The sequence below is a fragment of the Panthera uncia genome, assembly GCF_023721935.1.
Source record: "Panthera uncia isolate 11264 chromosome C1 unlocalized genomic scaffold, Puncia_PCG_1.0 HiC_scaffold_4, whole genome shotgun sequence".
Classification (NCBI taxonomy): Eukaryota; Metazoa; Chordata; class Mammalia; order Carnivora; family Felidae; genus Panthera; species Panthera uncia.
In genome coordinates, this window is record NW_026057585.1 from 8643135 (window position 1) to 8668587 (window position 25453).

The window sequence follows — 25453 nt, forward strand, 5'->3', positions numbered from 1 at the left end:
GTGGGTTTGAGCCCCGCGTCGGGCTCTGTGCTGACTACTCAGAGCCTGGAGCCTGTTTCAGATTCTGTGTCTCCCTCTCTCACTGACCTCCCCCGTTCATGCTCTGTCTCTCTCTGTCTCAAAAATAAATAAATGTTAAAAAAAAAAATTTAAAAAAAAGACACTTTATATATTATCTCATTTGATCCTTGCAGTAACTCTACAGGTGAGTGTTATTCCCTTGTTATAGAGTAAAGCTTGGATGGGTTAAGAGTACAAGGCACACCATTAAGTAAGTTGCAGAAAAATTGAATCCAGGTGTCCAGCTGTAAAGCCCGCACTCTTTGTATCCTATACTATGATGCCTCCCTTATAAATATTATGGTCTCCACCTATGTTTTTTTTTTATTTTAATTATTTTAGTGTTTATTACTTTTGAGAGAGAGACAGAGCGTGAGCAGGGGAGAGGGAGAGAGAGAGAGGGGCCACAGAATCTGAAGCAGGCTCAGGCTCTGAGCTGTCAGCACAGACGCCCATGCAGGGCTCAAACTCATGAGCTGTGATGTGAGATCATGACCTAAACCACAGTTGGATGCTTAACTGACTGAGCCACCCCCAGGAGCCCCTCTACCTATGTTTTATAACATTTGGTTTGTTTCATAAATGCTGAGTTAAAGGTGACTTCTTCTGTTCACCTAAGAATAGCTTTCTTACATTCAGAGAGTCTTTTTGTCTCTTTCCCTCCAAAAAAAGAGAGTTTAAAAATATTTTTATTAAAGAAGCCAAATATAAAAGGAGCACATTCTCTCTCCAGAATCTTTCTTTGCATTCTTAATCTAATAATAGCAATCAGTAAGCAGCAAATTGAATTATAATACATAGGCCCAGAAACTGGCTTTAATAGAAACCAAAGCCTGTTGGTTATTAAAATATCTGGATGTATTTTATCCTTCTCTAACATCAGTTGCCTATTGTGATAATTTATGCTTTGTGTATTTTTCCAGGGACTTATTTTGTTCCGTGTTGACACGTAAAAACTTTTGTGTTTCTGAAATGTTTCAGTGCCTGAAATCCAGCTAGCAGTAGACAAGTCTCTTTAAAAATCAGTGTCCTTTGGGTAAGTGGCCAACTTAGGCTCAGGTCACGATCTCATGGTTCGTGTATTTGAGCCCTGCATTGGGTCTTTGCTGTTGGCGTGGAGCCTGCTTCAGATCCTCTGTCTCCTTCTCTTTCTGTCCCTCCCCCACTCATTGTCGCTCTCTCAAAAATAAACAAACATTAATAAGGGGGGGAGGGGATTAGTGTCTTGATATCCTTTCTGTAAACTCCATTGTCGCTCTCTCAAAAATAAACAAACATTAATGGCGGGGGGGGGGGGGGATTAGTGTCTTGATATCCTTTCTCTAAACTCCTTGCCTTGCACTGAAGGGATTTTAATGTCCCTAGACAGACTTGCTAATTTTTTTGACCACACCTCACCATAATAAATACGTTTGCAATCCATAGCACACACACATACCTGAAACAAACATTCTGAAGCAATATTTACCCTTACCATCATGCAGTACATGTATTTTGATTTATTCTGTTGTTCACCATTCTATTTCGTTAAAAACATTTGAAGACTTCCTCTTCCAGTTAGAATGTAGTAATACTTGAAAAACATTTGCTTCCACAGTAACAAGAAAATCCTGGACAAAATAAAAATCATATATTTCTTGGGGGTCAGTGAACAGTAGTGGATGCAAGGAAATGTTGATGAACTGAATTCCAAAGTGAATTCCTTTGAAAGTGAGCAAAGAGCCATAACAATTTTCATACCTGAGGACAAGCACATAGTCTGGATACAGGTAGCCCTGGCATAGATGGGGAGGCTTTACAGAGGCAAGGGGAAATCTGCCAAGTCTTAGTTAATGGTATGGACTCTTGGAATTGGAGTGTGAATTGGAATCTGGAAGAATCCAAAATGCAAAAACAAACCACTTGGCCCAATAATTTTCTGCTGTTCCAGTTTTTACTAATAAGAAAGCAGCATTGCAGGAGGTAGGGGAGACACAAAGAAGTTTTATATCCCACATATTTGTGCAGTGATATCCTGCCAGGGTTGGATCCAAAGTTGAACCAAAAATAATTGAAACTTTAGCCAAGCTCTTTCCAGCTCAAATACTGACAAGATTTAAGAGGTAGCAGCAGCTCAGGGGGTTAGAGGTTGAGCTAATCCCAGGTGAATTCTGGGGCACCTGTGTGGCTCAATTAAGCATCTGACTCTTCGTTTTGGCTCGGGTCATGATCTCAAGGTTCATGAGTTCCAGCCCTGCATCAGACTGTGTGCTAACAGTGCAGTGCCTACTTGGGGTTCTGTCTCTCCCTCTCTTTCTGCCCCTACCCCACTCACGCATGCTCTCAAAATAAATAAACTTAAAAAAAATTAAAAACAATCCCAGGTGAATTCCATGTAATAAGACCTGCTATCCAGCCTCAGTTCAACTTGACTATAAGAGGAATCTGAATGATTAGTCCCTCAATTTAATTACCACACAGAGGAATGCTTACAGTCTCAGAAATATATAAAACGAAACAAATAACAAAATGTATCTTTTCCTCTATTGTTCTTTTATAGACAGTGCTAAGAATATGATTAAAAATTATAAGGAACTAGAAGAAATAGGAAAATGTGAACCATAGTAAAGAAAAAAATGGGGTCAGTAAAAGGAAACCTAAAGATGACCCAGCTGTTGGCATTAGCCAACAAGGACTTCAAGATTTTTAAAATAAATATATTAAATAATATATAGGAAAAAATGTAATGGGTGAAGAGATGGAGTATTTCAGAAGAGCAATGGAAATGTTAGAAGAACCAGATAGAAATTTGAAGCTGGAAAATACAATATCTGAAATAAGAGTTATTAGATGGGCTTAAAATCAGATTGGACTTTGTTTTATAGAATGTTTAGTGCACTTGAAGACAGGTCAATAGAATTCAAGCTGAAGCAGAGCAAGAAAAAGTAAAAAAAATAAATGAGCAGAGAACAGGTAACCTGTGGAATAATAATATTAAGTTGTCTAACATATGTGTAATTAGAGTCTCAAAAGGAGAAGAGAAAGAATGGGTCAGCTGAAAAATGTATTTGATGGAAAACAACTCAGAATCTAAGAAACTCTATAAACCTCAAGCAGGATAAATGCAAAGAAGACCACACTTAGGTTTATCATAGTTAAATTGCTGAAAAGCAAAGATAAAGAGTAAATCTTAAAAGCAGCTAGAGGGGGAAAAAAGCCAGATAACATACAGGGGAACTAAACATAAGAATGGCCAAAAACTTCTTATTAGAAATGATGCAAACTGGAGTGCCTGGGTGGCTCAGTTGGTTGAACATCCGACTTTGGCTCAGGTCACAATCTCATGGTTCATGAGTTCGAGCCCCGTGTCTGGCTCTGTGCTAACAGCTCAGAGCCTGGAGCCTGCTTCAGATTCTGTGTCTCCCTCTCTCTGCCCCTCCCCTGCCCTATCTCTCTCTCTCTCTCTCTCTCTCTCTCTCTCTCTCAAAAATAAATAAACATAAAAAAATTTTTTTTAAATGATACAAACTACAAGCCAAAGAATAACAACCTAGGGGCACCTGGGTAGCTCAGTTGGTTAAGCGCCTGACTCTTGGTTTCAGCTCAGGTCATGGTCTCACAGCTCCATGAGTTCAAGCCCCATTAGGGGCTCTGTGCTGACAGCACAGAGTCTGCTTGGGATTCTGTCTCCTCTCTCTACCCCTACCCTGCTCGCTCTGTCTCTCTCAAAAATAAATGAACATAAAAAAAAAAAGAATAACAACCTTAAACTAAAGAAAAACAAAATAAAACAAAACAAAAACCTGTCAACCTACAATTTTATATCCAGCAAAAATAACCTCCAAAACTGAAGGTGAAGTAAATTTACTTTAATAAAAGAGGAGGAAATTTGTTGACCACAGATATGCACTACAGGAAATGTTAAAGGAAGTCCACAGAGAGCAGTGATAAATCAGAATTTTCAGATGAGAAAACTGAAACCTAGAAAGGTAGTGACTTTGCTAAGGTTACACAGCTGGTTAAGCTGCAGGGTTAGGACTAAATTCCATTTCTTCTGATTTCAGTCCAGTGGACTTTGTTTGGGGGGCAGTCTATCACAGTGAGTGGGAAAAGCAGTGACTCTGGGAGTAGTCATATTCAGATCTGAATCCCAGCTCCACTGGCTGTTAGAACCTTGGACTACTGGGAACGTCACTCATCTCCATTTTTCAGATGAAGAATATGGCACAGAGAGATTAATATCTACATCATTGTTGTTGAGAAGAAGATTATGTTTGTTAAAGTACCTTGCACTATATTTATGTCTATTTATTGTAGACATAAAATCAATATTAGTTTTCTTCCCCTCTTTCCACTATGCTGCCTTTTTTTTTTAACCGGTAGAGATTTTGTGGGGGGAGGGTGGAAGTGATCATCTTTCCCAGAAATTTTGTCTACTGTCTTATTTCTTTCCTGAATTAAGTCACCCTCATGACACTTATAGTGATTGTGTTTCCATTTGGCTGACTGTTCCTTCTCATAGCTTAGTAGTTGGAATCCTCTTGGCATCCATTTTCTTTGGTAAACAGGCACTAAACCTGAAACTTGCATTTTAAACATAGGCATCTATATGCCTCTTCACAAAAGAACACATAAGAGCTGAAGGAAAATCTGCAGTGAGTGGTATAATATTCTTGGGAGCTAAATGCATTAATGAGGAAGAAATCTCAGATTATTTAGATGTTTAAGAGTATGGTTAACCAAGTAACTAGAATGGGGGATATGACAGGGACTACAGATACAAAGTATAAAAGAAAAGAATGACATTAATGGATAATGAAATTTCCTTAAATATTCTTCCTTTTAAAAGCAAAACAATGCATTTTTTAAAAGCAAATACAATGTATTTGTATTTTTCTAATTATAATAATTTGTAAATTTTATTAAAACTGGTAACGTCTATAATCCCATCAGCCAAAAAAACCATTTACCATTTTAAATGATCAGAATATCTTTCTATACCACATACACCTTTCAAATAAATAAAAACATTATTCTACACACACACAAACACACACACACACACACACACACACACACACACAAAAGAGTATGGTTATATGATAACTCTTTTTAGATTTCCTGATCAAAATCTGTTGTTCGGAGAAAGATGATACTAGTTCTACAGAATGTAGGCTTGAGTACAAAGAGTGCTTTTTTTTTAAGTCTATTTATTATTTTGAGAGAGAGAGAGAGAGAGAGAGAGAGAGAGCATGCACAAGCTGGGGAGGGGTAGAGAGAATCCCAAGCAGGGTCTGGGATATCAGTATGAAGCCCAACACAGGGCTCCATCCCAAGAACCATGAGATCATGACCCGAGCCAAAATCAAGAGTCAGACGTTCAACCGACTGAGCCACCCAGGCACCCCAAAGAGTGATTAAAAAAACAAATTAATGTATCTTATCTAGCGTACATTCACTGTTTCCAAAAGGTCTGGAATTCATTACAAATATGAACCCTTGTTAAGTCCTTTGTCACCAAGCAGTGTGCCTTATGTGAAAATTGTAAAGAAGATTGTTTTGCTGAAAATTGAATTGTCCCCAGAGTAAACTCACTGTGTTTGGATTTTATTTACTTTAGTAACAAATTTATTTATGCTATTTAATTGATTGTCACTTGATTATTAAGGATACAGAAGACCAGTAGCACCTGCTCTGAGGAGACCATTTGTTTTCGAGTTTGCTGTTGGCATTGTTTTCCCTTAAAGCATTCAGATTCAAGGGGTGCCTGGGTGACTTAGTCGGTTAAGCATCCTACCTCAGTTCAGGTCATGATTTCATGGTTCGTGAATTCGAGCCCCACATCAGGCTCTGTCCTAATAGTGCAGACCCTGCTTGGGATTCTCTTTCTCTCCCTCTCTCCTTCTCTCCCTCTGACCCTCCCCCACTTTCATCCTATCTCTGTCTCTCTCTAAATAACTTTAAAAAAAGCTCTCAGATTCAGGAAATTAAATCCTGTTGCCTCTTTTTTTTTCTCTCGGATGAAAAACAATTAGAGAGCTGAGTGACTCTGGCTCTGGCAGAGGAAAAGGAAGTTGCAATTAACTGTCATATTTTTATTTTATTTTATTTTATTTTATTTTATTTTATTTTACTTAAAACTTTTTAATGTTTATTTATTTTTGAGAGAGAGTTAGAGCATGAGCAGAGGGAGGGGCAGAGAGAGAGGGAGACACAGAATCTGAAACAGGCTTCAGGCTCTGAGCTGTCAGCACAGGGCCCAAAGCAGGGCTCGAACCCACAGACGAGATCATGACCTGAGCTGAAGTCAGATGCTGAACCAACTGAGCCACCCAGGCATCCCAACTGTCAAATGTCAAATTTTTTTAAAAATTTTTTTTTAACGTTTTATTTATTTTTGAGACAGAGAGAGACAGAGCATGAACGGGGAAGGGGCAGAGAGAGAGGGAGACACAGAATCAGAAGCAGGCTCCAGGCTCTGAGCCATCAGCCCAGAGCCCGACGCGGGGCTCGAACTCACGGACCGCGAGATCGTGACCTGAGCTGAAGTCAGCCGCTTAACCGACTGAGCCACCCAGGCGCCCTCAAATGTCAAATTTTTAATAGTAGGTGTGATATAGAACACTTTGGGGTTTGTAACCTACAAATTAATTTTTTTGTTTTTTGTTTTTTTATTAGAGAGAGAAGAAAAGCATGAGTAGGGGAGAGGGGTAGCAGGAAAGGGAGAGAGGGAGAGAGAGAGAGAGAGAGAGAGAGAGAGAGAGAGAGAGAGAGAATCTTAAGCAGGCTCCATGCTCAGTGCAGAGCACAATGCAGGGCTTGATCCCATGACCGTAGGATCATGACGTGAGCCGAAATCAAAATCAGGTGCTCAACTGACTGAGCCACCCAGGCGCCCCTATTTTTTTTTTCAAAGTAATCTCTATACCCAACTCAACTGTGAGATCAAAAGTCAGATGGATGCTCTACCGACTGAGCTGGCCAGGTGCCCCAAGATATAATTTCATATGCACCCATTTTAAGTGTATGGGTAATTAGTTTTGACAAATGTATACACCTATCAAGATATATAATATTTTCATCTCCCCCCAAAAAGTTCCCTATACTCTTTTGTAGTTAGTTCTCAACCCCTGGCCCTAGACAATCACAGATTTGCTTTTTTTCATTATAGATTAATTTTGGCTGTTCTTGAATTTTATATAAATGGAATCATACTATATGTACTTTTTTTTTTCTGCATATTTTTGTGAGATGTCCACATGTGCATATTGTTCGTTCTGTTCCTTTTTATTGCTGAGGAATATCCTTTTGTATGAATACATTATAATTTGTTTGTGCATTCACTTGTTGATGGCCTTTGGTTATTTCTAGTTAGGGCTATTCACGTAGAAGTACGTGTATAAACGTGACATTTTCTTTCATAAGAAATACCTACAAGTGAAATTGCTACTTCATTTGGCAATCATATGTTTAATTTAATTTAATTTAATTTTTAATTTTTTTTTAATTTTTTTACATTTATTTATTTTTGAGAGACAGAGACAGAGCACAAGTGGGGGAGGGGCAGAGAGAGAGAGGAAGACACAGAATCCAAAGCAGGCTCCAGTCTCTGAGCCATCAGCACAGAGCCCGATGCGGGGCTCGAATTCATGAACCATGAGATCATGACCTGAGCTGAAGTTGGATGCTCAACCCATTGAGCCACCCAGGTGCCCCGTTATGTTTAATTTTATAAGAAACTGCCAAACGGTTTTCCAAAATGGTTGTACCATATTATACCAGCAGTGTTTGAGGGCTCCAGGTGCTCTGATACTTAGTATCAGTGAGTATCTAGTGAGTACGTAGTGGTATTTCATATTTTCATTTCATGTCTTTAATGACTAGTGATAGTGTAAATCTTTTCATGTGTTTCATTGTACTTATTGGCTACTCATAAAATCTTTTGTAAAATATCTTTTCACATCTGATGCATGTTTTTTTCTGATGCATATTTTGTTTGCCTTATCATTCATTTGTAATAGTTCCTTATATGTTATAGGTTTAAGTGCTTGCCAGATATATGTATTTTGAATATCTTCTCGCTGTTTGTGGCTTGGTGTTTCCTTTTTAAAACATCTTTAGAAGAACAAAAGATCTTAATTTTGGTGAAGTTCAATTTATCAATTTCTTGCCCCCATGATTAGTGCTTTTTGTGTCCTATCTAAGAAATCTTTTCCTTCCCTAAAGATTTTTTTTTTTCTATTTTTTCTTCTAGGAGGTTTATAGTTTTAGCTGTTAGGTTTAGGTTTATGGTATATTTCATGTTAATTTCTTTATCTTTCTTTCTTTCTTTCTTTCTTTCTTTCTTTCTTTCTATTTATTTATTTTGAGAGAGAGAGAGAGAGAGAGAGAGCACGAGTGGGGGAGGGACAAAAAGAGGGAGAGAGAGAATCCAAAGTAGGCTCCATGCTGTCAGCACAAGGCCCAACATGGGCCTGAACTCATGAACTGTGAGATCATGACCTGAGCCAAAATCAAGTCGGCTGCTTAACTGACTAAGCCACCCACATCCCCCTTAAGTTAATTTTTGTAAATGTGTCGGTAAAGGTAGAGGTTAATTTTTTTCCATATAGATATCCATTTGTTCCAAAGCCATCTATTGAAAAGATTATTTTTCTCCAACTTTGTGGAAATCGAATGACTATGTAAAGTGAGGATCTATTTCTAGACTCTGTACTGTTGTGTTGTTCCATTTGTCTCTGCTTTCACTGATGCACATTGTCTTGATTATGGTAGCTATTTATGATGTCTTAAAATCAGTAATATATGTTCTTCAACTTTCATATTTTTAAAAAATTTTTAGGCTATTTGAGGTCCTTTGCATTTCCATATAAATTTGAGAATCAGCTTGTCAATTTCTGCAACAAAACCTCCTGTGATTTTGATTAGGATTGTGTTGAATCTACAGATCAATTTTGAGAGAATTTGTTTCTTAGCAAAATTGAATATTCTAATTCATTAATGTGATATATCTCTTTGTTTATTTAATAGTCCTTTAGTTTTTTCTCTTAGTGGTATCTTGTAGTTTTCAGTGTACAAGTTTTGTACCCCAAAGTATTTGATGATTTTTGTGCTACTTTAAATGTTATTTCGCATTTCATTTTCCAATTTTCTGTTCACAGTATGTATAACATACCACTTATATGTTGACTGTGTCCTGAGACCTTGCTAAATTCTAGTAGTTTGTAATTTTAGTAACTTGTAATTTTAGATTTCTTAGGATTTTCTATGTATACAATCATGTATACTTCTTTTCCTTTTTTTTCATGCCTTAAGTTTATTTACAAACATATTATGTTGAATTTAAGAGTTTGATCCATTTTTCAAAGAGATTGTACCTCTTAAAATGCTCCTTTTCACATCTGGTTAATGGATTAATTAAAACATCCTTATTTCTTAAGCAGTTGATGTCTTACTATAAAAAAAAAAAAGTGCACCAAATCCCAATCCAAAGTACACAGTCACCACTTGTTTTCCACTGAAAATGACAAATTCTTCCCTAGGCCCTCCTCATAGAGGCTCCTACAGACCATAGAGGTTGTGAACTTCCAGATGTTCTGTCCCAACATAGCACTGTTGGAAGTTCTGCAAAAGGCACAGAGACCCAAGGTGTTAGAAATGGCAATGCCACACCAAGCCCTCCTCTTTTCACAACATTGTTCCCTGGGCTATTTTCCAATGTAAATACCTTTTATTTCATTTTTCTTGCCTTATTGCATTGATTATGACTTCTCATATAGTCAACAACTCATATAGTGTTGAATAAAAGCAGTGAAAGAAGACACTTGCCTTTTTCCTCAGTCTTAGGGGAAAGGTGACCAATCTTTTACCACTTAGTATGATATTGAAGTATTTTTTTTTCATTATTGCCCTTTATCAGATTGTGCAGTTTCTAATTTGATAGAGGTTTTTTTTCCAATTATGAATAGATGTGAAATTTTTTCAAGTGCTTTTTTGCACCTACTAAGATATTCACAAGTGGGTTTTTTTTTCTTTATCTCATAAATATGATGACTTTAAAACATTTTTTTAATGTTTACTTAATTTTGAGAGAGACTGAGCACAAGCGGGGGAAGGGCAGAGAGAGAGGGAGACACAGAACCCAAAGCAGGCTCCAGGCTCTGAGCTGTCAGACCAGACCCTGACGCAGGGCTCGAACTCATGAACCACAAGATCATGACCTGAGCCAAAGTCGGATGCTAAACTGACTGAGCCAGCCAGGTGCCCCAAATATGATGATTTTTAATGTTAAAGCAACTTTTCATTCTCTTATAAACTCTATTTAGTCATGACTTAGTATCTCTTATATTTATTTATGGATTTTATTTACTAATATTTTTAAAAGACTTTCACATTTATGTTCATGAGTTCTATTCTCTATTTTTGTTCTCTTGTTGTAGTGTCTTTGGTTCTAACTGGTAATATTGGTCTCATAAAATGAGTTGGAAAATGTTTCCTCTTCCTCTGTTTTCTGAAACAGTTTGTGTAAGATTAGTATTTCTTTCAATGTTTAATAAAATTCACCAGTGAAGTTGTCTGTACTTGGAGTTTTTATGCAAAAGATTTTAATTAAAAATTTAGTTGTTAAAATATAGAGGGGTGCCTGGGTGGCTCAATTGCTTAAGTGTCTGACTCTTGATTTTGGCTCAGGTCATGATCTCATGGTTTGTGGATTTGAGCCCCATGTTGGGCTCTGCACTGACAGCACAGAGCTGCTTGGGATTCTCTCTCCCTCTCTTTCTCTGTCTGCCCTTCCCCCACTCTCTGTCTGTCTGTCTGTCTCTCTTGGTCTCAAAGTAAATAAACTTAAAAAATTAAATAACATATAGAGGTACTCAGAATTTCTGTATCATCTTGTGTCTGTTTTAGCAATTTGTATCTTTTAAGGAATTTGTCCATCTCATTTAAGTTATCAAATTTACTCTAGTAAATTTATTTATAATCATCCTTTATATCTTTTAATGTAAAATTTGCAGTGGTGGCCCCCTTTTCATTTCTGATATTGCTAATTTGTGCTATTTCTTCTCTTTTTATTTGTTCAGTTCTCCTAGATGTTTATCAATTTATTGATGTTTTCAAATAACTTTTTTTGTTTCATTGATTTCTCTGTTGTTCAGTTGTTGCTATTTCATGAATATTTACATCTTATTATTCTACTTGCTTTGGGTTTAATTTATTTTTTTTTCTTCTTAAGAAACAACCTTAAATCATAATCATAATAATAATCATAACATTCAAATTTCACTATAGGATTTAGAAGGGTGTAATACTGAAAAGGACGGTACATTTTGTGCAGGATTGGCAGTAGGATCATTCAAACCGGGGTAACCTAGAGCATTTAATCTGGAGAATAATTGAAAATAATATCTTGAAACTTAATGGGATAAAATGTGTTTTAACACTAACCAAGATATAGTATTTTCATTCATTGTTTCCAAACTCTTTTCTTTTGTAATATAAGCATTTATTTCCAAATATGTTGGCATTTTCCAGATATCTTTTGATTATATCTAATTAAGTTCCATCATGAGTTAAAGAATCATTCTCAGTATACATTCTCATGTATACTTGAATGTATATTCTGTTGTTGTTAGGTGTAGTGTTCTAAAATATCACTCAGTTTGGGGCGCCTGGGTGGCTCGGTCAGTTAAGTGTCCAACTTCAGCCTGGGCCATGATCTCCCGGTTCGTGAGTTCAAGCCCCATGTTGGGCTCTGTGCTGACAGCTCAGAGCCTGAAGTCTGCTTCTGAGTCTGTGTCTTTCTCTCTCTCTGTTCCTCCCCTGCTTGCTCTCTCTCTCTCTCTCTCTCTCTCTCTCAAAAATAAAGATTAAAAAAACTTTTTTTAATAAATAAAATTATCACTCAGGTCAAGCTGATTAATGGTGGTATTCAGTCTTCTATATATTTCCTGATTTTCTGTCAGTTACTCATGAAGAGTGATGAAATCCTCAGTAAAATTACAAATTGGTCCATTTGTCTTTTTGGTTCTAACATTTTTTTGTTTCTTACATTTTGAAACTCTGTTATTTGGTACATGAACATTTAGGATTGTTCCATCTTCTTGATGAATTGACTCCATTTTTGTTTGAAATGTCTTTTTTTCTTTTTTTTAATGTTTTTTTAAAGATTTATTTATGTCTGTATGCATTTTGAGAGAGAGCATGTGCATTTGGGAGGGGCAAAGAGAGAGGGAGAGAGAGAATCCCAAGCAGGCTTTACCCTGTCAGCTTGGAGCCTGACATGGGGTTTGAACTTGCAGAACCATGAGATCATGACCTGAGCCAAAGCCCGGAGTCACATGCTTAACCGACTGAGCTACCCCATGACATATCTTTCTCTCTTTGTCTCTGCTAATATTTCTTGCCCAGAATTCTGCTTTGTCTGATAATAATACAGTTAATCTAGTATTCTTACAATATTTACCTCAGCGCTTGAATCTATTGTAACACATCTATGTCTTTAAATTCAAAGTGCGGTGTTTTTTTTTTTTTAAGATTTTATTTTTAAGTGATCTCTAAAGCCAATGTGAGGCTCAAACCTACATGCCCCACTGAGTGAGCCAGCCAGGTGCCCCCAAAGTGTAATTTTTTATAAAAGTGCAGAGTTAGGCCTGCTTCTTTATCAAGTATGATCACCTTTGCCTTTTATTTAGAATTTACCTCATTTACATTTAACATAATTATTGGTGTGGTCAGATTTTTAACACTACAATTTTGCTGTTCATTTTCTGTTTGTTTCACATGGTTTTTTGGTTGTTGTGGTGGTGGTTCTCTTCCTCTCCCCCAACCACATCTTTTTATTCATTGAGTATTTTTTAGAATCCCATTCTTTTAGTGATTGCTTTAGAGTTCACAACATACAACTTTAATCCATCCCCTTCAAATAATGTACTACTTCATATATAAAGTAAGAAATTTATGGTACTATATTTCCGTTTCTCTTTCCCTCCTTTGTGCTTTTGTCTTAAATTTTACTCCCACATTATTACAAATTCCACAATACATTATACATTATTATTGTGTATTCCACAATACTTTAAACAATCATCTTTTAAAGAGATTAATGAGAAAAATATGTCTTTTTTATTTATGCGTGTGTACCATTTTTGGTTCTCATCATTCCTTTGTTTATATCCAGATTTCCATCTGGTATCATTTTTCTTCAATTTGAGTAACTTTTTTTTTAACATTTCTTATCGTGTAAACAAGGGCCAGCTTCATAGGCAGACAATCAATATAGCTGTACAGGATCCTGCATTCAAAAGGGCCCTGTGGGGTTTTATGCTCTGTGGTAGCCATTTTGAAATTCTGGTAACTTAATCTTTGTATTTGTAGAGTGGTTTTTTGTTTTTTTTTTTTTTTAAAGTAATCTCTACACCCAATGTGGGACTCAAACTCACAACCTTGAGATCCAAAGTTGCATGCTCTACCAACGGAACCAGCCAGGCACCCTCAAATTTGTGTTCTGTTGGTAAAGTCTGATTGCATAATGTAGGGTGCACTGGGAGTTGGAGCTTCAATTCACACAGGGTCCTGCCTCCTGCCACTTCCTGAGGATGGGTTCCCAGCTGCCCTCTCTCCAGCTGGCCCTGCATGGCCCTTCCCTACCTATACCCTGTGACCACTGTCACTCTCTGCTCTTGGCAGAAGCCTTGTGTGTGAGGGATGAGGCTGGGCATGTACACCTCATGGTGTCTTGAAACACGGCATGACAATGGGTATCCTGCTCATGACTGGCAGCACCATGGTATATCTGATGAGCAGCCAACTGGAGGCCTTGGTTTTATGGAAGCAAGCCTATTGCCCATCGTGATCCAGATCTCAGGTGTGTTCTGGGCAGAGTTTTATAGATCCTTGGGGGCTACCTGTCTATCATGAGTTGGGGAGGCAGACCTGTGGGATGTGGAGACACCTGGCTATACTTTCCCAGACCCTGCCTCAGCCAGAGTGTGGCATATTGGTTTGGTGGCTGGCAAGAGGGAGATTCTAGCAGCCATTAGGCCCAAACAAGCATGTGCATGCCCCACATCACAGTGCTGGGCTCCCAGGTTCATGTGAGAATCTGCACTTGTTCCACAAGTATCCCTAGACCTCACAACACTCTCTTGGTTGGTTCCATGCCTGAGGGAACACTCTCTTTCTCCTTCAAATCTTCTGAATCTGACTGTGTTTGTCTCTTCCATCCAGCTTTAGGCACCCTTTAGGACAAGTCAAAAATAGGAATTTTTTATTTTCAGTGATTCTGCGTATAAGTTAAATACGCTGATATTTGCATTTAAAATGACATTGCACAGCAGTGCCTGGGTGGCTCAGTCAGTTAAGTGGCTGACTCTTAGTTTCAGCTCAGGTCTTGATCTCAGGGTTGTGAGTTCAAGCTCCATTTTGGGCTCCATGCTAAGTGTGAAACCTACTTAAAAATAAATGAATAAACAAATGAATAAACAAATAAATAAATAAGGGGTTGTACAACATATAGATGAATGATAAATTCATGCAAATAACTTAAATTTTTAATTTTTTTACTTAAAACATTAGATAGTAAATAAAGAACACTATGACAAATCCAAAGCCTACAGAAGAAAGGAAAAAAGCTTCATATCTACCTTTAAAGCCCTTTCCCTGCATTTGAACAAGGGGCCCCACATTTTCAGTTTGCACTGAGACTCACAAATTGTGTTCGTCACCCTGAGTGCAAGTCTGCTGCTGACAAATTCTCCTAACCTTTTTCAACTGAAGATGCCTTTATTTCAACCCTAATTTTGAAGGATATGTCTAGAATTCTAGATTCCCAATCCTGTCCACCTGCCCTGCCAACACTTTAAATATTTTCCATTGTTTCCTGCTTACTTCTATATTTCTGAATGTAATGTGTATTTTTTTTCCTCTGGCCATTTAAGAATTTTCTCTTTATCGCTGATTTTCAGCAGCTTGATTATGGTTTGCCTTGATGAGGCCTTCTTTGTGTTTATCCTGTTTGAGATTTGTTGAGCCTCTTGGATTTATAGGTTTAGAGTTTTCATCAAGTTTAGAAAAACTTCAGCTATTATTTTTTGAAATATTTGTTCTCTGCCTTCCTACCACCTTCACCCTGGGATTCCCACTTTATGTAAGGTGAACTGCTTGATATTGTTTCAGGGAGTATCTGGTTTTTGTTTTTGTGTTAGCACTAGGTTTGCTTCAGTTTTTGTGTTTGACATTTTCTTTCACTCCTTATTTCACTTCGTTGATCATTTCTTCTTCAGTATCTAAAATAGCGGTTCCACCCATCCAGTGACTTTTTCATTTCAGATAGGGTATTTTTAAGTTCCAGAGGTTCTGTTTGCTTTCTTTTTTTACATCTTCATTTCTCTACTGATTATGTTCGTGTTTTCTTGTAAGTTTATGAATGTATTTAAAATACTGGATCAGGGGGCGCCTGGGTGGCTCAGTCGGTTGAGCGGCCGACTTCGGCTCAGGTCATGATCTCGCGGTCCGTGAGTTTGAGCCCCGCGTCGGGCTCTGTGCTGACAGCTCGGAGCCTGGAGCCTGTTTCAGATTCTGTGTCTCCCTCTCTCTGACCCTCCCCCGTTCACGCTCTGTCTCTCCCTGTCTCAAAAATAAATAAACATTAAAAAAAAATTAAAAAAAAAAATAAAATATTGGATCAGAAGTCTTTGGCCACTCTGTATCTGTCATTTTTGTTTCTGTTTCTATTGACTGATTTTTCTCTTGATTTTTCCCACCTTTAGGCTTCTTTACCTGTTTTGTAATTTTGAACAGATGTTGCACATTGTGAATGTTACATTGCTGAGTGTCTACATTTTGATGTCTTCATATAAAAATTACTGAGTTTAATTTGGGGGGCACTTCACTTATGAATCAACTTGATCCTTTTAGGGCTTTTAAAAACTTTGTTAGGGTAGCTCTAAAGTAGCATAAAGAGCATAGTAGCTCTAAAGTACAGTAAACTGTAGGGCTAGTTTAGTCCTACTGACAAGCCATGACCTCCTAATGTATCTACTGAATTCCCTGGATGTTGGACAAGTCTGCTCCTCTGTAGATCATTGGAAGTTGAACATTTCCCAGGCCTTTGTGAACTCTGGATATTAGTCATCTTGCAGGTCCCCTGTAGTTGTTCCTTTGCCAGTAATTTATTTCCAGCCTTGTGTAGTGTTCAACCCTGTGCATTGGCAACTTAGTTTTCAATCCAAGACTCAAGAGGATCCTATGTAGATTTCTGGAGCTTTTTCTGTGTTGCTTCCTCCTTTCTGATACTCTGCCCTGAAAATTCCGTCTTCTCTAGCCCCTTCAAACTCTGATCTTTTTATCTGTAACTCAGCAAGGCTTTCATATTCTGTGCTGTTTTCTGGAAAGAACCTCCAGGGTGAAAACTGGGCCAACATAGTGCCTGCCTCATTTGTTTTTCTTCTTTCAAACATCACAGCCCTGTGTTGTCTGTTATCCAATATGTGAAAGCATTTATTTAATATATAAATCTTATTTTATAATCCTTTATGTTGGGAAGGTGAGTGTAGTTCATTTACTCCATCGTGGCCAGAAGTAAGAGTCTTCCTGGTCCCTTTCATCACTTTTCTTTCTAATTGAGGTAAAATTCACATAAAAAAATATTAATCATTTAAAAGCATACCCTTTAATCAGTTTGTGGGACACCTGGGTGGCTCAGTTGATTAAATGTCTGACTCTTGATTTCTGCTCAGGGCATGATCTCACTGTCATGAGATTGAGCCCCATGGAGCATGGGGCCTGCTTAGGATTCTCTCTCTCCCTCTCCCTTTGCCTCTTTCCCACTCGTGTGCATCTACACTCACACTCTCTCTCCCCTAAAATAAATAAACATTAAAATAAATAAGTAAAGGCATATCCTTTCATCAACTTTTAAACCAACTGTTAGAATGTTCCATATTCTTCCTATTTTGTCAGATACTTATATTTGATCAAATAAAATATTTTACAGGATTTGGAGCGAGACACTCTCCCATATAAGACTTGAGTTAGTAAAATAGAGCGTCAGTATTCTCTTTCCCAAAGAGTATTTCACTTACCCGAATGGACTCAAATGGGTTTCTTTTAATATGCTAGAATCAGAATCTTATATATGATAAGTTATAGTATACATTAAATTTTAAAATGATAAACTACAGTTGATGTGTTTCTTGGGTGAAGTAAATATTCAGAAAAGAAAAAAAAAATAAAAACGAGGCATTATTAAGGATCACCTCTTTGGGAACAAAAAACAGAAAAAAGAGTTTGATTGGTATCCTCTGTTTCAAGCATGCTGTTTTATTTTGAACTTTTAAATCGTGCCTGATTTTTCATATTTGTACTTCTGCTCACTCGAGGAACTGTTTCTTCAGTTGAGATGCCCATTGTGGTTATTGAGCGCTCTACCCGCTCTTTTTGTGACTCCTCCCCGACTTCAGTAATCTTTAATGGATAGAGAAGGCTGACTCATCTGACTCATTTCATGGTATGAAGAGAAAAAAATTTTTTGAAGAATTGTTGAAGCTGTCATATTCTCTCAGTCTGTGTTTTTGTTAGATCTCTTCAAGCAAACTTGAGAAAGAAATCTCTAGGGACAAATGTGTGAGTTGGCTTTAGGGAGTTTTCTGAAGATGAAACTGTGGAGAGATCTAGGACTTGAAAACTGGGCCCCCATTTAGGGCTTAGAGTGTCCATGATAGTGGAAGTCAACGCAAGAAACTGGGAAGGTGGGTGTGGGGTATAAAGGATCCCACGGAGCCACATGAAGGAGGTGCTGAAGTTCAAGGTGGCTCCGAATTTAATTAGGTTAAAGTCAGACATGAGATGCCTATAGGAAAACAGCTGAGGCAATTCTTGGCTTAGTGAGCGATTCTTATTTTTTGGATGGGACAAAAACAGAACGTGTATATAGCTTATATATAAGAACAGGGAAGCCACATTATAAAGAGTTTGATCTGTCAAAACTTGGAACTATGAAATCAGATACAAAGACAGATTCTCTATACTATCTATATAGGCAGCCATCTAGAATGCATTAAAACGTTTTTGTTTTTGAAATAGTTTGTCCACTTTTTGAAAGCTACAGTGTATTAATACATACATTTAGGAGCAAGTAGCATTTCTCTTTATAATTCCTCCTGGGGCGCCTGGGTGGCTCAGTTGGTTAAGCATGTGACTTCAGCTCAGGTCGTGATCTCAGGGTTTGTGGGTTCAAGCCCCACGTTGGGCTCTGTGCTGACAGCTCAGAGCCTGGAGCCTGCCTCGGATTCTGTGTCTCCCTCTCTCTCTGCCCCTCCCCTGCTCATGCTGTGTCTGTCTGTCTCTCAAAAATAAATAATAAACATTTAAAAATATTTATAATTCCTGCTTATGTTAGGAGTGTCCCGTGTTGCTCCGCTACTCCATTGCCACTGAAACACTATCAGTGCACATCATTCATATTTGTGTGTGAATCTCATAAAGTCAGCATTTGTTGCTAGCAATTTTCAAGTTAAAAATTTCTTTAGCCATAAAAAAATTTTTTTTTGTTAGCTTTAGCAGATTTCATCTTTCTTCCCAGTTTGACCCATTCATACATTACATACATTCCTGCATTACATACCTTCACGTACTAACAAAGGAAAAGTAAAGAAAACATTAACAAGGACTGCTGACAACCTCTACTGGGCTCCTAGGAGAGAGAAAAATACTGTTGACCCTTGAACGACACAGGTTTGAATTGTGTGTGTTATAATTCACTTATAGGTGGATATTTTTCTATAAATACAGTACAGTACTGTAAGTATATTTTTCTTCCTTAAATTTTCTTAGAATTTTCTTCTCTCTCTGTTTATTGTAAGAATACAGTATACAATACATAGAACATACAAAATATGTATTAATCAGCTGTTTATGTTATCATTAAGGCTTCCTGCCAACTGGAGGCTGCTTTTGGGGGGGGAGTCAAAAGTTAGATGCAGATTTTCAACTCTGCGGAAGCTCCTCCCGACCTCCGTCAAGGATCAACTGTACTCCCATCTTGTCTATAGTGAAGAAAACCCAAGACTCAAGGACACCCTAAAACCCTTAGGAATCCTCTGTAAACATCAGAAGCAACAAAAGGATTTTCAGTTTTAGCAATGAGCAGTAACTGACTGGACCTTCAAATTGTATGCGTTAGTCTTTTACTGAGAGTTCTGGGCCTGGGTGCCAGATGGTGCGGGCAGGTCACACACAGCAGGGGCTAGGAGCTGTGGTGGCAGCAGCAAAAAAAAAAAAAAAAAAGATTGAGAGAAAGAGAGAGTTCTGTAGCAACAGCTTTGGTGTTTCGGGGTTTTGGAGTTTTTTTCTTCCCACTCACATTAGTTCAATTTCTTAAGGTTATGTAGAATTTTTCTGCATTGGATCCTCATCAAAGGTTATTTGCTGGCAAAGCTGGTTTTCCTAGAAACTTGTAGGAATGGTTTAAATGAAAGTTGATAGAAGTCCTGATGAGCAGCTGCCCTGCCTGGAAGAAATTGTGTGTGTGAACTGTCAGCTGCACTGACAGAACTGGGCCACGATATTTTCCTGCCTGTTAATCAAGGCCCCACAGACAAAGCTCAAGGAAGGATGACCCCTGCCTCAGGAAGTTTTGAATCAGTTACTATTTATAACCAGTATAGTCTGACTTGAGATCAGGTCTTTGCTCACTTGATAAGAAAAGTTCTTTGCCACATTGTACATTTGAGGAAACATTTATGAGCCTAAATGAGTGAAGCCTGTATGTGAAAGGAAGGAGTGTGTCAGTGGCTGTAAGTATTTTTGCCAATTTGGGCCAAGGGTGTGGTGGCAGAGATGTGGAAAGTTCAGTCAGTGACGAAATAGGTTATTATATTTTATTTATTTATTTTTTAATTTTTTTTTTAACGTTTATTTATTTTTGAGACAGAGAGAGACAGAGCATGAATGGGGGAGGGGCAGAGAGAGGGAGACCACAGAATCGGAAACAGGCTCCAGGCTCTGAGCCATCAGCCCAGAGCCTGACGAGGGGCTCAAACTCACGGACTGCGAGACCATGACCTGAGCCGAAGTCGGACGCTTAACCGACTGAGCCACCCAGGTGCCCCATGGTTATTATATTTTAAAGCAACTAATAGTTAATGGCACATCAGATGGTCTTTAGCACTGTGCAGGCAGAGTCCTGTGCTGCTAATAGTAAAGCTGACATAAGAGGATGTGAAACGAGGGCTAGTGTTGTCCCCAACATAGGACAAAGGGGAGGAAATCAGGTATTCACGTGCTTCCAGACTAACTGGCTCTTCCTCTGGATGCATACATAAACCTTTTAGTGATTCGAGATGTATTTCGGTGTGTGTACACTTTTTTTAATACTCTGCTGGTCTTTGTTTCCTTAAGAGAAGGTCCCATAAAGAATTGATTTTAGGGGCACCTGGGTGGCTCAGTTGCTTGAGCCTCAGACTTCAGCTCAGGTCATGATCTCGCGGTTCACGAGTTCAAACCCCACATCGGGTTCTGTGCTGACAGCTCAGAACCCGGAGCCTGCTTCGGATTCTGTGTCTCCCTGTCTCTCTGCCCCTCCCCTGCTTGTGCTCTGTCTCTCTCCACCTCTCAAAAATAAATAAAATGTCAAAAAAATGAAAAAAAAAAGAATGGATTTTACAAAGTAACATTGTATACTACTACGTGTAATCTCTTATAAAACCTCAGTCTACCTAACTGTAGGAAATTAAATAAGGCAGAACATTAAAGCTGATAATTTGAGAAATATCACAAGTTAATATTTTCTCTGTATTATATCACCATCTTAGGAATGCCTTTATGGAGTTGAATTACTTAATGGATGACAGGCACATTTTTGCATGTGCAATGTAAACAAATTATTTAGGGATAGATAGAGGCAGTGTTTTAGTAGTCTTTAAATTAGGAAATTCTAAAACTGTGTTAACATATTCTTGTCTCATTTTAATAGGAACATTCAAGATAAAGTTGTAGCCATTTTCAACAAGGACCAGTGATCAAAATCCTTCTTTTTAAAAAGAGACTTCCAAGTTAAACATGAAAGGAAAATACTAGAATTGCTTGGATTCTAACTGACAGGATAAAGAATACAGTATTTCACGGTTACTTATGATGGAACCTCAGTAGAATTCACACTTTGTCATGCACCCAACTGGGAACATGGATGCCGGTTTTTCTCGTTCTGCTCTTCAGACCCTGTCAAGAAGCCACTGCAAAAATATCAAACAAAAAATTTCTCAGTGGGAAGGAAGAACGAATGGTATATCTAACCCAGAAAGGTGGCATCCAAAGGACTTTGGAGTGAGGTATAATAACTGTCATCAAGAGATTCTTGAGAAAAATCCTGTTGCTGAGGGAAAGAGCAAAAAGTTGGACGCAACCAGCTCTCAAAACGTCGGTCTAGATATCAATGCAGATGCCAAAAGCCAGGACCAAACTGAGGGTGAAAGTGAGAAACATGAAGATGATCGTACACAGCCATTTAGAAATGAATCAGAATCCAGTTGGGTATGTTCTCAGGTCAAACAGATTGAAAGCTGGAAAGACGTTTTGGATGCAGAGACTTCCTTACCTCCAGGAAATTTCTATACCTCACAGATACTGTGGAAGAAAATAGAGGCACTTCCCCCAGATAAAGTCTTCAATTTGGCTTTAGAACATTGTGACTCTTCAGAAAAAGAACTGAATTTCCAAGTTCCGGATAGTTCATATGGAATAACCAAGAGCTTAGAAAATATTTACTCTGAACCCGAGGGACAGGAATGTGGACCTTCTATAAATCCTTTGCCCAAGCCTCGTAGGACGTTCAGATATTTATCTGAGTCTGGTGTTGTGCCATGTAAAGAAAGAAACTGTGACAGAAAATACTGTGAAAATAATTCTTGTGCAGAGTCTTCTTTGGCCTCTTCTCAGGAACCCGAACCAAAGAAATATGGCAGACAAATCAGAGGGAGATCTAAAAGGTATGTTTTTATTTGCTAGGTTTATTTGCTAAGCATTGTCCTTACAGAACTACTTCCCTGCATGGGTTAGAGGCCTAGGTTGATTCTACAGATGTTGATTAACCCGAGGGGAAAGTACCTACAAAAGGAAATAGAAGTATAGGTAATATGTAAGACAGTGTACGGACCCAAGAGCATCAGAAAGACTTGAGTTTTATATTTTTAAGAATGTGTAGGGACGTAAGTACATTCTTCTGCTTCATTTAGGGCATGCTGGCTTTGGCTTCACTTTTCACTAGTGGGCTAACTTAATAAAGGTACACAATAAAGAACACGAATGTAATTAGCCAAAAGCCTCCAATTTTCTCATGGCGCATGCCTATAGGGTACCAGCCTAGTTTATTATTCTCAAGTATCTGATAAAGCACCTTTGTAATTTTGCATGCAAGTCCTTTACTTACAGATGTCTCACTATCATACCAATTTAAAGAATACTAGAGTTTTAAAACATATAACTTTAAAACATATCTCCTTTCTTAAGGAAATCCTTTGAATTTGAGGATATTCAGCACTTTCGAAATCGGAACTCACAGAAGATTCATGAAGAACTTGGAAGAAATTCTGGCTCAGCACTTTATTATACACAGTCTGAGGACAATATCTATGAGGATATCATATGTATGTGTCCACAAACTTTGCAATTAAATTTAATGAGTATGTATTTGGTGGTGGAGCTCTTAACTATAGGATGGTATTTTGTTTTATAACCATGCATATCTTGCTGGGGAGAGGGCCAGGGCGGGGGGGAGAGGGAGAGAGAGAAAGAATCTTAAGCAGTCCTCACGCCCAGTGCAAAGCCCGACACAGGGCTTGACCCCACGATCCTGGGATCATGACCTGAGCTGAAATCAAGAGCCAGACACTCAACCAACCAAGCTACCCAGGTGCCCCTAGATATTTCTTTTTAATACGGTAACTTTAGTCATATAAATTCTTTTGTTCTTGAATGGTTTTTACAGTTAGTTTAGTGGACTGCTCAGTTCAGAAGTAGATGTTTAGATATAGTATTTTGAGAATGCTTTTAGCTCGGTTAGATGCCTGAGTGGTCTATAAACTTAAAGTGCCATTGATTTTGAGACCTACATCCCTACAGCAATATAGAATACGAAGCTGAACATATTCAGTCAGTTCTTTATTTCTTTTCCTAGCTGTAGTCACTTTGTTTCCATTTAACTACGTTTCTCTAAACTTTTTTTCCCATTATTTTTTAAGATCCCTCCAAAGAAAATCCATATGAAGATATTCCAATACAGCCTTTGCCCATGTGGAGATCCCCTTCGGCCTGGAAACTACCGCCCCCTAAAAGTGCTTTCAGAGCACCAAAGGTATGACCAAAGAATTAGTGTAAGAAAACATTAAATATAATTAATATAAGAAAACATAAGAATCTTGTTTATGATCTCCACAAAAAGATTAAAATGGTTTAACTAGGGCCAAGATGAAGAGGTTCTGAAATATGGGTTTTGTTGGTAGTGGTGGGTTTTTTGTTTTTTGTGGGGGGTTTTGGGCAGCACACAGCTTTTTGTGTGCTTTGGTTTGGGGGGACTTTTTTTGTTCATTTACTAGCAGTTCAGAAAAATTAGAATATGAACACCTTTAAACAAGCCATGAGCTTTTCGTTCCACTGTAGTTAACCACAGCTCCCCCTTTGTCTCATGACAGTCTGTGGCCTAAATTACCTGTCTCATCCCTGAAGGCATTTGTCACCCTTGCAGGCAAAGGCTGCCTGAGTTAATGAGGACTCTGAGCGGTTGTTTTCTGGAAATTTGATTACCTTGTAGTAGAATTTGGGATTAGAAGCCTGAGGAATGTCTTTACAAATGGTCAAAAAAGGAATTATGGTATCCTCAATTGAGATGACTTTAAAGACAAGATAAATCTTTTTCTGAAATAACTTGGCCTTGAGAACATAGGCATTACCTAGATGATCTTACCCTTACTGGTACATCTTCTCCTGTTTTAGCTTCCTCCCAAACCTCAGTTCCTGCACCGGAAGACTATGGAACTGAAGACCTCCCAAGCTTTTTTACGGTCAAAGCTCACAAAGGATACCACTTTGCCTGTCACTTTAACGGAATGGAAGCTTTTCCGAGCTGGAGAAGTTGCAAACAGGAAAAGGAAAAATCTTCCAAGGGTAGGGACTCCAGTACTTTAATTCTTTGACCCTTACCTCATTTCCATAAATGAGAATAAATAAACTTTAGACTGGAACGAATCCTAGGTTAGAACTGATCTATTGGGATGAGAAGATTTGGAAAGCGGCCTCAAATTTTAGGTTTTTGCTCATGAAAGAAAAATGTGTGAGTGGCTTTTGCCAGGGTTTCTCTATGGATTTGGAAAATTGATTTTAGATGGAGGGTTCACTTCATTTACCTTAGTTCTCATTAAAATCAGCTGCCTGTGTCAAGGAGGCACTAGAATCTCCTATAAGAGGACATTCAACGATGCTGGCTTCAGTGTGGTTGTTCTCACTCATATATATAATTGCTGAAGGGAACCGTTTTGTGCCTGAGTTTACAGATTTTCAGTAATAACAAAATATGTACCTTTAATTTGGGGCAAAAATTTCCATTCAGCGGGAAGAGAAAGGAAATTTGACTCTTGGGAATAGAAATTATTAGCGATTACATTAAATAACTGATATCTCTCTCAAGGGGGAAAAGGCAATAAATCTAAATTATGTTGACTATTAGAACCAAATATTAGCTATTAGAACCAAAATGAAGACACTGGGATTATTTGTAGACAGATACATGTTTTTTAAGACAGATATATTTTTTTTAAGGAGGGACACTTCAGAAACTGCATGACAACATTTTTAAATGTTTATGTTACTTGGTTCTTCTGTAATTCAGAATGTTTTCAGGGTAACTATGTAGAAATGAAAAAAAAAAAAGATCATTTAAATAGTCTTCCTTAATCCCATCTGAATTAGCAATATGTATCCATTTAGCACACAATTTTTGCACCTGATTTTAACATTAAACAAAAGTCACAGCTGTTTCTTGGTTTAGTAACTGCTGATTGGTTCCTTGGGAAATATTCTGTTCCACAATACTTTAATTCTTCTGATCTATTTCCTGCCCCTCCCTCCTTAATATGTGAAGAGTTAAAGACACACAGTTTTAAAAAAGCACTAAACAGATCTCTGTCAGTGGAACCAAAAAATCCTCAGCTGTTTAATCTCCTGTGTATGGTGAAGAATATGTAAAATCAGATGTTTAAAGAGTTGCTGGGCATTCTACAGTAGTCCCCTGATATATCATGCTGGCACGACAAAGCAGCCTCCCACATGCCCGGAGACAACAGATCATGTGTTCACAGGGGTGAGAATACAAACACAGAAGGAACTGCATTTAAGATATTGTCCTTGGAATGACATTAACAAAATA

General features: G+C 38.0%; 1 protein-coding gene across 2 annotated transcripts in view; it reads left to right on the forward strand.

Annotated features, from left to right (window-relative positions):
- Window positions 1–25453, forward strand: part of DENND2C (DENN domain containing 2C) — a 90699-nt gene that overhangs the window by 29023 nt on the left and 36223 nt on the right. For both annotated transcript variants that reach the window (XM_049616518.1, XM_049616519.1), the window contains exons 2-5: window positions 21011–22022; window positions 22543–22679; window positions 23274–23386; window positions 24025–24195. In XM_049616518.1, coding sequence (XP_049472475.1) covers window positions 21202–22022; window positions 22543–22679; window positions 23274–23386; window positions 24025–24195 — 1242 coding nt within the window. In that variant the 5' untranslated portion in view covers window positions 21011–21201. The remainder of the gene's footprint in view (window positions 1–21010; window positions 22023–22542; window positions 22680–23273; window positions 23387–24024; window positions 24196–25453) is intronic.